The sequence below is a fragment of the Cydia strobilella genome, chromosome 2, assembly GCF_947568885.1.
Source record: "Cydia strobilella chromosome 2, ilCydStro3.1, whole genome shotgun sequence".
Taxonomy (NCBI): Eukaryota; Metazoa; Arthropoda; class Insecta; order Lepidoptera; family Tortricidae; genus Cydia; species Cydia strobilella.
The window spans coordinates 29,285,033-29,304,522 of NC_086042.1; the positions used below are offsets into that span (position 1 = coordinate 29,285,033).

At 38.9% G+C, this 19,490-nt stretch overlaps 1 protein-coding gene across 1 annotated transcript in view; it reads left to right on the forward strand.

The window, feature by feature from the left end:
* The window catches only part of LOC134755172 (proteoglycan 4), a 60,078-nt gene that overhangs the window by 22,995 nt on the left and 17,593 nt on the right, over positions 1 to 19,490 (forward strand). The window contains exons 6-18 of the mRNA XM_063691681.1: positions 78 to 188; positions 2,592 to 2,702; positions 5,154 to 5,290; positions 7,304 to 7,367; positions 7,832 to 7,883; positions 9,364 to 9,706; positions 11,907 to 12,012; positions 12,273 to 12,402; positions 12,835 to 12,919; positions 15,772 to 15,885; positions 16,679 to 16,851; positions 18,330 to 18,422; positions 18,917 to 18,977. Coding sequence (XP_063547751.1) covers positions 78 to 188; positions 2,592 to 2,702; positions 5,154 to 5,290; positions 7,304 to 7,367; positions 7,832 to 7,883; positions 9,364 to 9,706; positions 11,907 to 12,012; positions 12,273 to 12,402; positions 12,835 to 12,919; positions 15,772 to 15,885; positions 16,679 to 16,851; positions 18,330 to 18,422; positions 18,917 to 18,977 — 1,580 coding nt within the window. The remainder of the gene's footprint in view (positions 1 to 77; positions 189 to 2,591; positions 2,703 to 5,153; positions 5,291 to 7,303; positions 7,368 to 7,831; positions 7,884 to 9,363; positions 9,707 to 11,906; positions 12,013 to 12,272; positions 12,403 to 12,834; positions 12,920 to 15,771; positions 15,886 to 16,678; positions 16,852 to 18,329; positions 18,423 to 18,916; positions 18,978 to 19,490) is intronic.

Here is a 19,490-nt window from a genome sequence, read left to right on the forward strand (position 1 = left end):
CTCTAGTTGGTTACACTCTGATATTTTATTTTATTACATAAACAGTTTATGATTTGTTACTATGATTTTATTTGTAGAGCCTCGCAGGCTACCGCCGAAGGACAAATCTACAGATAGCGAGGACGAACCGACCGGCAAACGGAGCACGCGTACTAAGAAGAACACTGAGACAATGCCACCACCAGCTGGTAAGACAAATTGAGTTTACTTTGTAAAATCATTAGGGGCCAGGGGGGGTCGAACAAGTCTTATTTTTTCTTACAAGGGAAGGAAGGGGGTTTTCATAGTTCTTACGTAAGAGCACAAACAAGCGAATTTTTTTAAATTTCTGTAAAATTATGACGTTTAAAATGATACTTCCACACTATGTTATCAAACACGGCATAGAGTTAGTTTAAACTGGCTTCAGTACCTTTGTACAAAAAAACGATCCAATAATGTTTTTTTTAGAAAAATAAAATACTAAAACAAACCAAACATTTTTTTCCATTAGATTCTTACGTAATATAGGTCAGCCTATTCTTATTTTTTCTTACATAGGGGTCTTCTTGTATGAATGAATGGTGCCTTACCTAGATCATTTATTACCTTAATTAGCGTTGGTGTTGTTTGGTGCACTTGAGGATTCGTAGGACGTATTTGTAAAATTTTCTTTTTCTTACAAATATATAAGTCAAAATGGCAGATTACAAATACAAAGTATTCGTACGAAATCGCGTAGCTGATATCATAGAGTAACTTATACTAGAGCGGTATAACTGTCATAGTAAATTTTGTAACCCCAGTAAATTCACTGCCATCTGTCGACACACTTTAAAACTAAAATTGAAGATTTGTAAAAATACGATAAAATGTATTTAAATATATTTAGATAAATGATTTTTTTTATTTGCATTAATTATTTTTATGATTTTGACCCATGTTCTTTCACTGATATGCGTTAAAATTGTTCAATAACAAACGAAACCGTCAACGCCATCTATACGACTGTAGGCCAAAACTAGTAGCGCCCTCTGAACGAGAATCAAATTTTCTTGATTTTCGAGGCACGTTTTTTCCTTAGACTGTATCCATCTATTACGGAGTTATATCTATCTTTGCAAAGATGAATCCATTTGTGGATTCTAAAGGACTTATGCGTGTAGGCGGAAGACTTAGAAACGGGCCTTTTAACTTTGATAAAAAGCACCCAGCTATGAGACTGTGACAAGGACAAACAGTAACAGCGCTTTCTCTAACTACTGAAATATACATAAGACTATCCCTTTCGGTCATCTCCCTCCACCCCTCATGACCGTTCCAGTTATACTAGAGTCATGGACGTCATATTTTTTTACGGTATACGGTTTTCTGCAGGATTCCGTTTTAGTAATATACATGCTAATATAGTAACGTTCACACGAGCATTCTGTTTGCGGGAGCATACACCAGACCCAGAGCATTTGGGACGGGTACCGCCGTCACAGAATCCATACTAATATTATAAATGCGAAAGTCTGTCTGTCTGTCTCTTTCTGTCTGTGTGTTCCCTCTTCACGCTTAAACCGCTGAATCGATTTAGATGAAATTTGGCATAGAGATAGATTAACCCTTAAATGCATGATTTTTTGTATAACTTTTTAATCAATTGAAATAGATGTGTCATGTTGTATAGATTGAGGGAAAAATAAAGAAAAAAATCATAGTATTAAATATTATGTATTAAATATATGATGCATATATACATCATTATGCATTTAAGGGTTAAGTCCCTGAGAAGGACATAGGATAGTTTTTATCCCGAAAATCATCCCTCAAGAAAGTAAAAAGCGGGGTGGAATTGAGATAATTAATGAAGTGCCTGCTAATTTATATGCATAATATGCTCAAATTGAATTTGCTATGAGAATTTTTCCAGGCGCTATGCTTACTTTAGCTGCTGTTACTAAGTCCACGCAGACGAAGTCGCGGGCAATAGCTAGTAAGTAATAGTATTATCATACAGAACGGCCACGCACCGCCCCGCCCCGACTCGAATTACCTCGCTCCGCGACAGAAATCTGACGGATTTCTGGCGTGCTCTCAGTACTATTTTTAAGCAACTTACTCACACTATGACGCATGACGCGTGTACAGACGTGCCGTTCACACATAAAAACGCAAGTGATTCTTGATGTATAGCGTGTCCGCCCTGTGCCGCCGTGGCCGGGTGGTCTAGTGGTCAGGACGTTAGCCGCGTAAGCTGAAGACGCGAGTTCGATTACCGCCTCGGCCACCGGCGGACTTGGTCACTTTTTCTTTAGTGTATGTTATCTATTACAGTTTACAATTGAGGAGTCTCTTACCAAAAGGGTTTATTTCTCTATGAAAAACCATAAAAAAATAAGCCTTGTGAAATGACATACAAGGTTTATTTCTGTATGGTTTTTCATAGAGAAATAAACCCTTTTGAAAAGACACTCCTCAATTTACTATATATTGTAGTGACTACTTAAAAAAAAAAAAAAAAAAAACAACAAAAAAATGTTTAATTACATAATTTGATTTGTTCTCTAGTTGGTTACACTCTAATATTTTATTTTATTATAAATATACTATGATTTTATTTGTAGAGCCTCGCAGGCTACCGCCGAAGGACAAATCTACAGATAGCGAGGACGAACCGACCGGCAAACGGAGCACGCGTACTAAGAAGAACACTGAGACAATGCCACCACCAGCTGGTAAGACAAATTGAGTTTATTTTGTATAATCATTAGGCACCATCAGCCGGGTCCACACAGAGCGAGCATACGCGCGAGGCAATTTCCTCGCGCACAAAACGGCCAGTGTAGACGCGCCCGTTGTGCGCGAGGAAATTGCCTCGCTCGTGTGCTCGCTCTGTGTGGACCCGGCTCATTTATTACGTAAGACGATTTAGGGGCGGGGGGGGGGGGAGGGTCGAACATGTCTTATTTTTTCTTACAAGGGGAGGAAGGGGGCTTTCATAACTAGAGTTGCAGATGTAGGCGTCAAGACCGCTAAGCTTAAGTGGGACTGGGCGGGACATGTCTGTCGCATGCACCCGGAAAGGTGGGCCGAAATGGTTACGGAGTGGGACCCACGGAGCACCATAGACGGTGCAGGCCGGGGTTCAGGCAGACCAAAAAGGAGATGGCGGGACGACTTGGACGCATTCTACCCCAAATGGTGGGAAAATGCCGATGACAGGGTCGAGTGGAGGAAACGAGGGGAGGCCTTTTCCCAGCAGTGGGACACCAAAGCAGGCTAATAAAAAAATAAAAAAAATAATACTTCCACACTATGTTATCAAACATGGCGTAGAGTTAGTTTAATCTGGCTTCAGTACCTTTGTACAAAAAAACAATCCAATGTTTTTTTTTGAAAAATAAAATACTAAAACAAACCAAACATTTTTTCCTTTAGATTCTTACGTAATTCTTCTTCAGCCTATTCTTATTTTTTCTTACATAGGGGTCTTCTTGTATGAATGAATGGTGCCTTACCTAGATTATTTATTACCTTAATTAGCGTTGGTGTTGTTTGGTGCACTTGAGGATTCGTAGGACGTATTTGTAAAATTTTCTTTTTCTTACAAATATATAAGTCAAAATGGCAGATTAATACAAATTATTATTGGCGATTATTAGCTAATAGGGTATTCTCCTACTAGTTAAATCGGTATCTTTTTTAGAACTGTCAAAACGATTTGGTAACCTTTTATACTTTAAGGCGGTTCCCTGAGCCAGAAGGCGAAAAATCTCCTTATATGATCATGTTTTTCTAAGAGGCGTTGATATTCGTAGACGTGGAAAAAATATATGTAGTTCTTGACTATATTATCTTTAACATCATAGCTTCCGATACACGAATTATGACACTTCGCTCGATACAATTAATTCCCAAAATAACCTCTAACTCGGACTTTTAATTCTTTTTTACTCGGTTATTTATTATGTGATACTATAAACAAAAAAAGAAGAAAAAACAATCTTAACTTAAATAGTAATTTCATAGCTTTCGAATTTCGATATTGTAAGGTAACGTTTTTAAAATAAATAAAAATCGACAAAATTCGATCAAAATTGACACTTGGCGCGTGTGGTCTTTCCCGTTCTTTCTTACGAAATGTGACAGTGACAGCGACAAACCGATGGAATGGCCTTAATCCGATTGATTAAATAGAAATTGTGTTTAAAAAAAAAATACGGTGGAATTGATAACCTCCTTTTTGGAAGTCGGTTAAAAATAACTGTTATCTTTGTTTTTTTAATAATAGGGGATATTACGGTAATGTTCTGCCACCAGAGTGCAGGACTAGCCTCAGGTTTTGACAAGTTTTCAGAGATGATAAAATATAACATTGATGTATCGAGGCGGTTTGCTTACAGAGGACCTACCGGGAAACGCGAATCCGAAAATTCGCTATCTGCCTCTTTATCGCTCGAATATGCAAGAGTGACAGAGATGTTAGATAAAGAAATTTTCTTGTTTCACGATAGACCGTCAGATTGTGGGAGGGGCGCCCCGGCGTCCCCTACGCAGAGTTTCGAGTAATATTCCCTATTATCTGGTGTTTTATTTCATGCATGGTGTAAAGTATTGTTTTTTTTTTTAATATAGTCAAATATTTACTGAGGCTCGTTGCGTGATTACGAATAACATGAATGAATGTTCGTTCGTCATCATCATCATCATCATCATTTTTTATTCAAGAACAATATTACATTGTGTTTGAAATCTTAAAACTAGGCACATGCATACAAAAAAAAATATTACAAAAACAAACATCATAGCCACCAATAAAAATATTAATAAGACGTAATCAATAAAAAAAAGTAGAAATTTCCAAAATAAACATGAATTAGTCAATTATAAATAATAAAGAAAAATGTCAACGATTAAAAAGTAAAAATAATTAAATTAAATCAGTTACATGTCAGAATCAGAAAAAAAATATTAAGAACAAAATGTCAACGTTAAAATCAAAAATTAAATGAAAGATTAAAGTAAAAAATTAAATTAATTGAATTAAATTAAATGATATTATTAAGAAAAAAAAATAATTGAAATAATATATACATACAAATTAACTCATTTAAGTAGGTATGTATAGGTAATATTATTATTAATTCCCTATGTCACACTGAAAAAATTCTTGTATTTGTTCGTAGCCCCGGCGCCTGTGGAGCGCGCGGGCCGAGCGTCCCGGCGCGGGACGGCCAGCAGGGCGGGGGCGGGGGCTGGTGCGGGGGCGGGGGAGGGGGAGGACGCGCCGGAGCCCCGCCCCAAACGCACCCGAGCTAAAAAGGTAAACTCCTATAGTTCGTTTTTTTAGCAATGGAAAAACCGGCCAAGTGTGAGTCGGACCGGCATTACGAAAAAAACCACGTTAGCTAAACAGTTGAAATTTTCACAGATGATGTATTTCTGTTGCCCCTGTGACAACAAATACTGAAAACAGAATAAAATAAATATTTAAGTGGGGCTCCCAAACGTCAAACGTGATTTTTTGCCGTTTTTTGCGTAATGGTACGAAACCCTTTGTGCGCGAGTCCGACTCGAACTTGGCCGATTCTATTTATATCACAAATATTACACTAGGGCAGGCCTATGGAACTCTCCGCGCGAGCTCGATTTTATACCTACGACTCGCTTCCCGCCGGCAGGACGCTAGCCAGTCGGTTGCCACGCGCGCTCACGCACGCACGTAACCGCGCGCTATGCCAAAAAATGTCTTCGTCACCAACAAATAACACAGCTTGTAGTGTGGATGGATGCAGAAACAACAAAACGAATAAAAAATATAGTTTTTTCCTCTTTCGACGGATGAGAAAAACTAAGTAGACATTTTCAATATACCTATTGTTATTCTTTTTAAGGTAGTTACAAGCTACGTAGGTACTATTAAATTGTTTTAAAGATGTAGGTAATGTTTTTTACGACACATTTATAGCTAGATATCTACCTAAGACACCTAAGTATTTGAAAGAAGCGTCGGCAACCCTAGCGTTATGCCGGCGCACGCGGTGCGGGGAGCGGCGCGTTGAAGGTCACTCCATTGTATTTTTGTGTAGGTATCAAAACTGTAGGTATTTGCGTTTTCTTTGAGAGATAAGTATCTGTTCGTAAGAACTATTATATAATCTGTGATTAAGATAAATTCACACTTGAACCCTGTTAGGTGACAGCAAGTATTTCTTAAAACTAAACTATAACTAGGAGGTGAGTGCAGGCATATATGTAGGTACATAAATCAAAATAAACGCATTTTGATACTTATGTTCAAGGCATAAAATTAAAAGCTAACATTTATTATGATTTAATACTTATTTTATTATATGAATAACTTATTATTTTATTATAATCAATTAGGTACTTATCTGATTGACCACATAATTTAGCGAAACCATTTCATACGGGTGCGCCAAAGTTCACATAAAATTGCGACTTCGATTATTGGAAGTCCGAAAATGTTTGTTATATAATTTTATATCATAATGATCATAACTTATAACTTTTCTTTGCGCATAACTATCGTAACACCAAATCATTCATGTTAATAATGTCAATCATAATAAATATCTGTAATACGAATGTTAATTTTCATATATTCTTTTAATATAACGATTTTAAATAATAAAATTTTACATCATATTTATTTTTTAACATAACGATTTTAAGTAATAAAATTTTATATAATATTTATTTTAAACTTTACCTGGTTTTATTGTCAGGTATCTTGCATCCTTACACTACACACTACATTCAACTTGCTATCAAATAATAAATACAGTCCCAGAGTCGGGATAGGTACGACGACGAGCGAAGCGAGGAGGAGTGTTAGGTTTTTTGTGTTCCTCAGAGCGGAAAAAGGAGCCCCGCGAAGCGGGGCTTCGTCGACTCCTTGGCGGGCCGAAATAGCTTAATAGGCTAGGTACATGAAAAATAAAAAAGTTGCAAAAGTTAAAATGTTATGCTTTAAAATACTTATACAATTTAAGTTTATAATTAATAAGTTTATTATAAAAACCATTATGAGTCGTGACGAATAGTTGGAAATGACATTATGTTGTTAAAAAAATCTGCCTACAGATAATTATGAGCAATGATTTTGGTAATACAAATTTATATACAACAAATTTGTACGCAAAAAAATTATGACAAATGATTATTATGATCAAAAAGCGTTATTATGAAAAATAATATGACAAGTAATGTTATGTGAGCCAATATGGACCCATTTCATACAGAATGAAACTTCAGTGTTTCACCCCTTCGATAAAATATGAAGTATGTACATATATTCATGTGTTTTTTACAGAAAGTATCAGAGTCCGCAACTACAGACACAGAAAATACACAACCGCCCGTAGAAAACAGTATTGGTAAGTTACCACTCTTTCTATTGCAGATAATAATACATTACGATACAAGTGCGAAAAATGGGAAATTCGCAACGAGTGGCGATAAATTTAAACACCACCGAAGGATTGTTTTAAATCGACACGAGCTGCAAATTACCTATTCGCACATCTATCGTACAACGTTTTACAGTACATATGGCCCTTCAAATTTTCGACATAGTTACGTAATGTGCTAATTATCGCACTAGTGCGGTAAAGTAGCACCATATATGTACTGTAAAATACCTTTTAAAATAGATGTACTCCATTATGTTTTTCTTTATTTTTAGGGTTCCGTACCCAAAGGGTAAAAACGGGACCCTATTACTAAGACTCCGCTGTCCGTCTGTCTGTCTGTCACCAGGCTGTATAATACTAAAAAGTACGGAACCCTCACTTGGCCGGTTTTATAAATAAATATAAAATACTAATTAATATTTATCCAGGTACACCAGACAAACCACGACCGAAGAGGACCAGACGAGGCAAAAAAGCGGCGTAAGTATACTCTAAATGTTATCCCACCAAGTGGCGTAACTAGGGGGGGGGAAGAGGGGGCAAGTGCCCCTTGCGCTATCCAAGGGGGGGGGGGGGGGGGGGCAAAAGGGAAACTTTTGTCAGTCGTCAGGGGGCGCAAATTTGGTGACTGCCCCGGGCGCCATATCCTCTAGCTACGCCCCTGATCCCACCAAAAACATTTTCATGTAAAATGTTGCCAAGACGAAACCATAAGGCTCGCACTGTCAAAAAGTTATCCGATCTCATGTTGGCTCTACCTACATATAATTATATTCTAACTCTACAATCCCTAAAACACACACAAATACAACACAAACAAACACCACACAAACTCTACACCTTAGTCAAAATAACTGCAACTGGTGTGGATCCCAGGGCACGAGGGATTCATGGGCAATGAAAATGCAGATGAACTTGCCAGAGCCGGATCTGCAAACAACATTATAGGTCCGGAACCATTCGTGGGGCTCTCACAGGGAACCATCACAACGGCTATCAAAGACCTTACTAAGACCAAACACCAGGAAGAATGGGACAGTCTGACGGGTCTAAAGCACTCAAAGCTCTTTATACAAGGGGTAGACTCTGGTTGGAGCAAAAAGCTTTGGAAACTTAGCAAACGGCAACTCCAAATAATAACGGGGGTGTTTACTGGCCATTACGGGGTCAAGGGAATCCTGGCCAAGATGGGGCACGCTGACAACACCGATTGTCGTATGTGTGGCGAAGAGGAAGAGACAATAGAACACCTTATGTGTGAATGTCACGCCCTCGCCAGACAAAGAATGAAGGACTTTGGAACAGGCTACCTGGTACCAAAGGAATTCAAAAAGCTACCCATAAGGTCCATCATCCGGCATATGGAGATGGTGGGGAAGGCTCTTGAGTAGCGGACGGATCTTTTCTAGGGGGTAACTGCACAAAAGATCCCTATGGGTCGAAGTGTATCCGTAAGGGCCCCCGAAACCATAAGATAAGATAAGATTAGTCAAAATATGTTGCTTTGCTCGTCTGCCGTGCCCCCAGATTAAGAAAGATTAGGAAAGAAAGTAAAAGCATTTATTAGCACGTAGCACAACATAACGTAAAACTTAAACTAAAAATAATTACACAGAATGAAGTTGCGCTTAATGGTCCTTACTCAGCTTGGTGTCACGGTATGAGCCAACATGGCACACTCCGCGACGCTGATTTTCAGTAAGGCCCAGTAGATGTACAGTAGAAATACTAAAAAGTACGGTACCCTCGGTGGGCGAGTCCGACTTGCACTTGTCCTAATATTTTGAATGATTTTTACTCAGAATCAGGAACAATTTTAAACCGGGCAGAGATGAAAATGTCCCCAGTTTTTCACACATTTAGATACCATAGTTTGTAACAATAACAACCCATAATATAATCTGTACGTATGTCATAAAATTGTCAAAAATTAACACATAACTAATAACCATTTTTTTAGCGAGGAAGAACCGAAACCAAAAGATCCATCTCCAGAACCAGAAATAATATCACCAAAAGAAGAGAGAATATCCATCCCCGAAATCCAATCGCCCGCCATACCTCAAAAAACCGTCAAAAAGACCAAAGCTGACTCAACAGTATCAATAACCTCAGATGACTCGATCCAATCTAAAAAGGGCCCTAAGAAGAAGGGACCAAAGTCTAAAGTTGACAAGCAAGCGATGGAGGAGACACATGTTTTAAATGTTACAAGCAATATGAATATGACGGTGACTATTAGTATGGATAAGACGGTGGTGCTGACTAATGGAGTGTATGACCATACTGATGGGAGGTCTACGGTGAGTTATTAATGTTATACTTTTAAAGACACCGGTGTACCGAGACAAACCTTACTGGTTTAACGGTAATTTTGTAATTAAATTGTATATTATGTGTATTTACCTAAAAAAAAAAAAGTGCGACGGAATGTATCAGAGCCACAGAAATAAATATACCATATAAAACGCAAATTCATTTACTTCGCGTGTCCGAACCCCGACCAAGCGTCGAGGTTGCCCGTCGCTTTTTACAGTCCACGCGCGTCAGTTGTTGCAACTGGACGTCCGTGAAAACTTAAAAAATGGGTCGTTGCATGATAATTAACTGCAACAGCCCAAAAATTGCGAGCACCCAAAGGCAAGAACATATTTCCTATCACAGATTAGTAATTTTAAAATTATATTATGCGTAAATTATGTATTTTCGCTTGGTTTCAATACAAATCGTGGTATTTGCGTCATCTAGCGTATATATTAAATCTGTGATCAGAGCAATACTCGACTCTTTACTAAGTTAACCAGGAAATTCTCTTCAAGCCTGCTTTATGCTTATACAGTGTGTGAAAAAATTTATGGGCCCTGGAGGGAAAGTACCTTAAAACATTCTTTTATTTTTAAAAAGGTTGAATTTTTAGGGTTCCGTACCCAAAGGGTAAAAACGGGAACCTATTACTAAGACTCTGCTGTCCGTCTGTCTGTGACCAGGCTGTATCTCATGAACCGTGATAGCTAGACAGTTGAAATTTTCACAGATGATGTATTTCTGTTGCCTCTATAACCCTCGGTGCGCGAGTCAAACTCGCACTTGGCCGGTTTTTTTTTACTTACAGGAAACGTTCTTTTATTTTTAAAAAGGTTGAATTTTTTTATGTAAACCACCATTAATCGGTATTAAATTTATATTGAAATTGTTGCGAACGCAACCTTTCATGTGTATAATGCAGTAGCAAAACGCAGCCGTCGGGCTCGCTTACTATGCGGAGGCTTATTTAAATGCACCAATAGGAGCGCTCCACATAACCTGTATCGCGGCCAATTAGAGGCACCTAAATTTAGACTACCATTCTAACATTCAAAATTAGCTTAACCACTTTCGCATCAGCCTCCATACTATTACCACCACTTCTACACTTTTAACCGTTTACGTCAAACGTCAACTGTACCTTGTAAAGTAACCAACACCTATTGATTATAAGTTTACTTCAAATCGAAGTATTTTTATTTGTCGTCGAGACCTGCTCGGCGGCTACAGAAATCATTGCACATTATTTTAGTGTGCACTAAAATAATAATATAAATAAATAAATTGTAAATGTGATCGGAAGTATATTTGGATTATTAAATTTAGAAATTAATCAAATCTATGTTATGTTAAGTTTTGTAAAGTATTTTTAAGTATTTAGTTATTAAGATTCTCTTGCTATACCCTATTCAGGGTCCATGCTGTTACAATTAAAATGACTATAACACCTATATGTACCATGGATTGCAGTCAATAAATGAAATGAAATAATATTAATAATGCATGATCGGTCTAGGCACAGATGAATAAATAGTTACTACGTAACAGATACATCATTCCCATACAAAAGCGAAAATACCTACGCTATAATAGCCTACAAAATCTTAATAATAATACCTGCTGCTCAGGACGAGAAGAAATGTACCATAAGTATGCGCACAAAGAGTCGAGACTGCCTTGCTCGCCGTGCGAGTCACGTGCCAACGCGTCATCGTAAGAATGCGCTAGGGTTGTACTGTTACTTATGTTATTATTGTAACAAAACGAATGTTGCGAATCAACCATATTACAATCAAATATTTAAAAACAACACTTATAATACCTGACTCAAAAAACTCCTTAATTTACGATTTACCTACTTATGTTCAAAGAAATAAATGGCAACAAAATTCATAAAGATAGATTTAAAATACTACTCGGTAAATACGACAAATTTTCTTTTGTTTTTTTACTTTTACACCCATCTACTGCACAATAATTACGTGGTTTCGGCATTTCGAAGCGTAGGCGCGGGAAACGTGCGGTGCGAGCGCTCAGGCGGGCGTTCGGCGGCCCTCTGTCGGTTGTATCGTCGACGATACGCCGAGCGGTAGGCATATAGCGCGTGGCCTTGAGCGAGTGAAGGAGGCCTGGTCTAGGAACAAAATAAAAAATATTAAGTTATAACGATAAATAACATATGTTGCGTATTTTTTTCAGATTGCAATGAACGAAACAGTCGTGTTAGACAAAATTAACCGAGACACCATGGTTTTAGATAAACCACAGGCTAAGATTATGGACTCCACAGTTGTTATAGAGAAAGGTAACATACTAATTATATTTATAGTAGTAGTTCCCAACAAAGTGAGAGTGTCATTATATGGGGCATTTTTTATAAAAAAAATTGTCGATGCCGCTTTCGCCGCACAGCATCGCGCGGCATTGTATTTATATCGGAGCATCGTTTATAATGGCGTAAGCGCCATCGACAATAAGGTCCCTTTTTATAGAAAATACCACATATACTTCATATTTTCATAGAAATTTGAGATAGCTAGAAAAATAAAAGTGTGTGTTTTTTAGATGTCCCTACGCCCGACTTGACGGACGACTTGTCTCTACTGACTGAAGACAACAGTGAAGAGTATTGCACGCCCACCAAGGAACCAGGGCCCACAACACACAGGACCGAGGAGGAACAAACAGGACCCACGTGAGTCTCGGTGCTTTCCCGCTTGCCCCTTCTTGCCAATATACTAATATTTAATATTTTTTTGGTACGGACGGCTAAGGAATGGAATGCGCTCCCGCCATCTGTATTCCCTGATCAATATGACCTCGGTCTCTTTAAAACAAGAGTGAATAGGCTGTTACTGAACCGGTGAGCTCCATCTTAGGCCCTGTCTTCGCTTTCCATCAGGTGTGACTAGGGCCAATCGCTGATCAGTTTATAAAAAAAAAAAAAAATTTTAGGGTTCCGTACCCAAAAGGTATTACTAAGACTCCGCTGTCCGTCCGCCTGTCACCAGGCTGTATCTCATGAACCGTGATAGCTAGACAGTTGTAATTTTCACAGATGATGTATTTCTGTTGCCGCTATAACAACAAATACTAAAAACGGAATAAAATAAATATTTCTTTGCAGTTCCGCTGTAAAAGCCAAAGTACAACAGTTTGAAGAGATGGCTGCTAGGACCACTAGGACAAAAACGAGAGCTATGGCCAAAAAGGTAATATACCTAACTACATTATAACTTCTAATACTTACTTACTGCTGTGGCGCGACGACCCGAAGTGGATCTTGTCCTCCGACACCAAAGACCGCCATGCTACTCTGTCCAAAGCCGTTTCTGTCCAGTCGACGGCGCCGAGTTCGCTGAGGTCTTTCTGCACTTCGTCCAGATGGTCTTCGGCCACTTGGTACTCCAGACGTAGTCGGAGTACGCCCTCCAGACTGCGCGATCTTCTCCCATCCGGACCGGCTTTCGTTTCTCCAATGATGTTTGGCTCACTACCACAAAAAGAGGAGCGCGCACTGTGCTGGTAGCCGAGCGGAGGATCTACCGCTAAATATTGGGAAACGCACACGTCGAGAGCATGGAGACTATATAATAATAATAATAATATAGCCTCTTTATTCCTTAATAAACAAACATAATTTACAGTTTCATTTCTTAATAATTAAAATTAAAATTTCATTTCATGCATTTCTATATCTTACATAATTAACATTCCGAATTTACATTTCCATTTCATAGTTTAGTTTAATATATATATATTTTTTTTTAATTTTACTTTTTCACATTTAGTACATTTTTCTTTACACAGAAAAATATATATAAAATAATAAAATGCACATTATTATTATTATTTAAATGTTTATTTAAGGACCTCTCTACGAGTAAAGGCCTCCTCCATATCCTTCCAAGTATCTCTATCCGTTGCCTTTGTAATCCAGTCCTTTCCAGCAGCTCTAACTATCTCGTCTGCCCACCTCTCTTTCGGTTTTCCACGAGTTCGGTTACCGAGTGGTCCTGGCCACGTAGTTACTTTATTTTCCCATTTGTCCTTGCTCATTCGTGCCACATGGCCTGCCCACTTCCATTTTAGTTTTCTACAGTGTTGTAAGGCGTCTATTACGTTTGTTCTCCTTCTTATGTCTGTATTACGTTGCCTGTCCTTGTTTATTTTCAATATACTTCGTTCCATGGCTCTTTGACATGTCTGTATTCGATTTGTTGTGTAGTTACTGGAAATCCATGTTTGGCTGCCGTATGAGAGGCATGGGAGTATACAGGAATTTAGCACCTTTTTCTTGAGCTTGACTGGGAGGTCTGACTTTAGTATTTCTTTATAGCTCCAGAATTTGTTCCATGTTAAATTTATTCTTCTGTTTATTTCGTCTATGTGTCTGGATTTATTGAAAGCTATTTGTTTACCTAAATAGATATATTTTTCTACATATTCAAGCTGAGTGTTGTTTACATATATGGGTGTTTTTGAAGCATTAGTCATGACTTTCGTTTTGTCTGTATTTAATTCCAAACCTATATTTTTGCTGACTGTATCAAGCTCACAAATCATTTTTTCTAGTTGGGTTGCAGACTCCGAAAAAAGAATTAAATCGTCGGCGAAACGAAGATTATTTAGATAGTCACCTTTTATATTGATTCCTTTCCGGGTCCAGTTTAGACTTTTCATAACATTTTCTAGGACAGTGACGAAAATTCGAGGCGAGAGTGGATCGCCCTGCCTGACTCCTCTACAGATTCTTATTTCTGGTCCTTTTGTTTCCATTCGAACACGAGATACGCTTTTATTATAGATGTCTTTTATTAGTTCTATAATCTCTGTTGGGATGTCGCACTCGTGTAGAGCTTTCCACATACTCTTATGTGAAATAGAATCGATGGCCTTGGCATAGTCAATATAGGCCAGATATAGAGGTCTTTGTCGTTCTTGATACTTCTCTATTATAAGTTCAAGCGTGTGGATATGCTCTACGGTCGAAAAGCCTTTGCGGAAGCCAGCTTGCTCTACAGGTTGGTGTTTTTCAGTGAATGTAGCGAGACGTTCTTCGAGGCAAGATGCGAACAGTTTGTACACGTTTGGTTGCAGGCTGATGGGTCTGTAGTTGGCAATATTCGCGGGATCCCCTTTTTTATATAATAAAATTATATCAGATTTTGCCCATTCCGTAGGTATCCTTGTCGCGTCTAGGATTTTATTAAATAAGTTCGTTAAATGTGGTGCTAGTAGAGATTTGCCCACTTTAATTGCTTGGTTTGGAATTTCGTCTGGACCGGAGCTTTTTTCTATTTTTAAACCGTTAATTTTTTTCATGATCTCTGCCATAGAAAATCTAGGTATAGTGGTAGAGTTGTGCTTGATTTGATGGCATTCCTCTTGGTCTGAACTTTGTGTCGAATACAGATTTCTGTAGAATGAAGTGGCGGTATCTATTATCTTTGTTCTTGAGAACGTCTTGGTATTTGAAGACAGCTCGCTTAAGCAGGGGATCCATTGCTTTGTATTACTCAATGCTTTAAAGCCCTTTTTCAAGCTACGACGCTGAAGACGAGAGATGTTTTTCTACTTCAATTCTATGATTTTGATGCTCTTTCTTAATAAGTTTGTGTATATTTTTGTATAAATTACTGCGTTCTTTCTTTGAGACTATATAAAGGAGCCAAATCTCTATGTATGAAAAGTGTCCATCAAAAAACAGTAATTAGGCGGCGCCACCATACACCGAAATAATACCAAAAACAACCTACGTAATTTGGTCGGGTTATTTATTGCCTTATGTCCCAGAGCCTAACTAGCGCCACCGGAGAGATTAGGAACTATTATTTAAAGCTAAAAGCGATCACTTTTGCAACAATTCTGCCTTAAGAGATTGGCATCCTTTCTATACCATCCATAGTCGAGAGGATGGAACCTGGAGACTCCGCAAGAACCAGGAGATTGAAGATCTGGTGTCCGAGCCGAACATCATAACTTCTAATGCTATTTCAAAAATCCTAGTTATGTATTTGGTCCTATGTTTAGATTGGAATCTTAAAATAATATAATTTTACAGGATGCCGAGACAGAAAACAGTACGCCGCCCGACAGAATAATACCAAAGCAAGTACTCTCCGCGGACACGCTCACCAAGATGAACAACATGATTTTCAACGGCAAAACCACTCAGGTGAGCCTTAATACAAGTACTATATGGCATCTATTCAAAAGACGCATTTATTATCAAAGAACTTAAGGAATTCAGTCACTCATTTTTTAGGGTTCCGTACCCAAAGGGTAAAAACGGGACCCTATTACTAAGACTCCGCTGTCCCTGTCCGTCTGTCTGTCTGTCACCAGGCGGTATCTCATGAACAGTGATAGTGATAGACATTTTCATGATATATTTGTGTTGCCGCTATAACAACAAATACAAAAAAAGTACGGAACCCTCGGTGCGCGAGTCCGACTCGCACTTGGCCGGTTTTTCTCTACGAAGTGTTTCGAGCGCCAACAGTATTTAAGTGTGTAACTTAATTTGTTGATATTATAATTTCACGTCATTAATATGGGACTTGTTCTGAAATAGATATTATTCATTCAAAATCTACATTTTCTTTATAACACTTTAAACTCTCGCGTTTTCTACACATAATTAATGTCATTAACGGGTCTAACGCGTTTAAATTTCATTATTTTACCTTTTTTCCGACGTTTCAGCTTGGTTGCACTAAGTTAGCTGTGATCACGGAAGACACGTCCAAGCAAAATGTTAATTGAGATCAAACAACTCTAAACTACCCGACATTAGTTTATATTTTACATTTTGCTGGGACGTCATTCTTCCGTAACCACAGCTAACTTAGCGCAACCTGGCTGAAACGTCGGAAAAAGGGTAAATTAATGAAATTTAATCGCGTTAGACCCGTTAATGACATTAATACACATACATACACATACACATACATTTTCTTTTTCTTCAGATATCAAGTTCAGCCACAAAGCCGACCGCAAAATTGCCCCCCGCAAAGACAATGTCGGCTTCCGCGTCCAAAGTGACCGCCATCAACAAGGCCCGCGAGGAATTACTCAGCAAAGATGACGCCAGGAAGAAGAAGGAAGCCATGCTGGAGGCTAAGAAGGAGATGCAGAAACGGTGAGTGAACTAAAACATTAGGAAGGCAACACAACTAAACTGACGTAATAAAACCATGCCGGCTTCTGCGTCTAAAGTGGCCGCCATCAACAAGGCCCGCGAGGAATTACTCAGCAAAGATGACGCCAGGAAGAAGAAGGAAGCCATGCTGGAGGCTAAGAAGGAGATGCAGAAACGGTGAGTGAACTAAAACATTAGGAAGGCAACACAACTAAACTGACGTAATAAAACCATGCCGGCTTCTGCGTCTAAAGTGGCCGCCATCAACAAGGCCCGCGAGGAATTACTCAGCAAAGATGACGCCAGGAAGAAGAAGGAAGCCATGCTGGAGGCTAAGAAGGAGATGCAGAAACGGTGAGTGAACTAAAACATTAGGAAGGCAACACAACTAAACTGACGTAATAAAACCATGCCGGCTTCTGCGTCTAAAGTGGCCGCCATCAACAAGGCCCGCGAGGATCCACTCAGCAAAGATGGCGCCAGGAAGAAGAAGGAAGCCATGCTGGAGGCTAAGAAGGAGATGCAGAAACGGTGAGTGAACTAAAACATTAGGAAGGCAACACAACTAAACTGACGTAATAAAACCATGCCGGCTTCTGCGTCTAAAGTGGCCGCCATCAACAAGGCCCGCGAGGATACTCAGCAAAGATGGCGCCAGGAAGAAGAAGGAAGCCATGCTGGAGGCTAAGAAGGAGATGCAGAAACGGTGAGTGAACTAAAACATTAGGAAGGCAATACAACTAAACTGACGTAATAAAACCATGCCGGCTTCTGCGTCTAAAGTGGCCGCCATCAACAAGGCCCGCGAGGATACTCAGCAAAGATGGCGCCAGGAAGAAGAAGGAAGCCATGCTGGAGGCTAAGAAGGAGATGCAGAAACGGTGAGTGAACTAAAACATTAGGAAGGCAACACAACTAAACTGAAGTAATAAAACTATGCCGGCCAGGGTTTTTAACTGTGCGTCGGCACATCAGTAAGAGCAACAATAATGATGTCTGGAAAATCTGCATTCGCTGTTCAACATTATCATCATATTGAGCGTTATGTCTACCAATGGCTTCTGCCAAGGATCTCCACTGGAGCTGGCCGTGCGCTGTCAGAATTGCGAAAAAATAATAAATTAATATATCATTAGTAGAATCATACCACCAAACCAAACCAAAACCAAAAGTACGTATACAGCCCTTGATAGTTGAGCTGCCGCAGCCCGCGATACCTTCATACTCGCGCGCGCCCCGGCCGCGGCCGCCGCGGGCCCGGCGCGGGTTGCTCAACGACACCTCCTCATAACTCATGAGGCCCTGGTACCTGCTCCGCGCTTAATTCAATTTTAACTGCGTTTCGAAAGTATAGTTTGGAACTAAAAAGTAAAAAGCACTAGTTCGAGAAATTGAGCTTCTCGCACGCTACGCAGCCACAAAAAGTACCACTTTTTGAGCAACTGTATTAAAAAAACTTTTTTTTAATTTTTTTTTAGAAAACGCGAAGAGAAAATGGCGGCCGCCGCCGCGGCGCGAGAAGCGGCCGAGAAGGAGCGCAGAGCTGTGTTACAAGCACAAGCGAGGGACAGGTACTTTGTTTATTTCTTACTAGATTTTACCCGCGACTTCGTCTGCGTTGATGGCCATTTTTTTCCGTAGTGATGCACTGGACTTTTTTTTCCATAATAGGTAAGTTTAATGTTTTTCCTACTCAGAATCACGAGCTTCGACGCCTTCGTTCCTACTAGGAGGAAAAAAGTGTCCCAAGTTTTATTTTTCCATTCCGTAACCATTTTTCAAACACTGCACGGCCGAGTACGGCGGTAACGAAATGGAAAGTACGTAAAATGTATGAAAATTTTTGGACATTGTTTCTTTCCTAGGAGTGTGGAATCGGCTCATGATTCTGGGCGCAAATAACATTAAATTTACATATTCTAAAAAAAAAGTCCAGTGCATCACTTCAGAAAGAAAATGCCCTGATAGACTTCCGTAGACTATCTTATGTCCCTCCTCAGATATAAAACTCAATTTATTGGTTTTATTAATGAATATTTTCTTACGTGTGAATGTTTGTGATTAGGATGGAGAAACAAGCCCATGCTGATCAAGGAAAACTAGAAAAAATGAAAGAGGTAGAAAGGGTAAGTAAAATATGCTAAATATAAAAAATATATTTTCTTTCTGTACATAGGTTAATGAAAGTTATATAACTTGATTTGTTTGCATTTATATTATTGAATTGAGTTGAATATATTTATTTCAGACTTACATCCATATTTTGTTAGTATAACTAACATACGGCTGTCTTAGTTGTCCGATGAAAAGGTCACCAATTTCATAGATTTTTGAATTTGAATTTTTACTAAATCATATTTGGCATGTTTTAATTTGTTACTAGAAGCTATATAGGGTATTGTTTAATTTATAACCATACTCCACAAAACGAATATGTTATATTAATCCTATAGTCTGTCAAGCTGGATATGTCAGTAGCAATGTAAAGCAAACTAAAGTATGATATCCCTAGGAAACGAACAAAAAGCAGCAATGTACATCGAACAACGATGAAACGTGAACAAAACAGCTCCACAGTTAAGATATAAATGACACGCGATTTTCGAACAATTCAAACGTAATGTTGCTAACCCGCGATT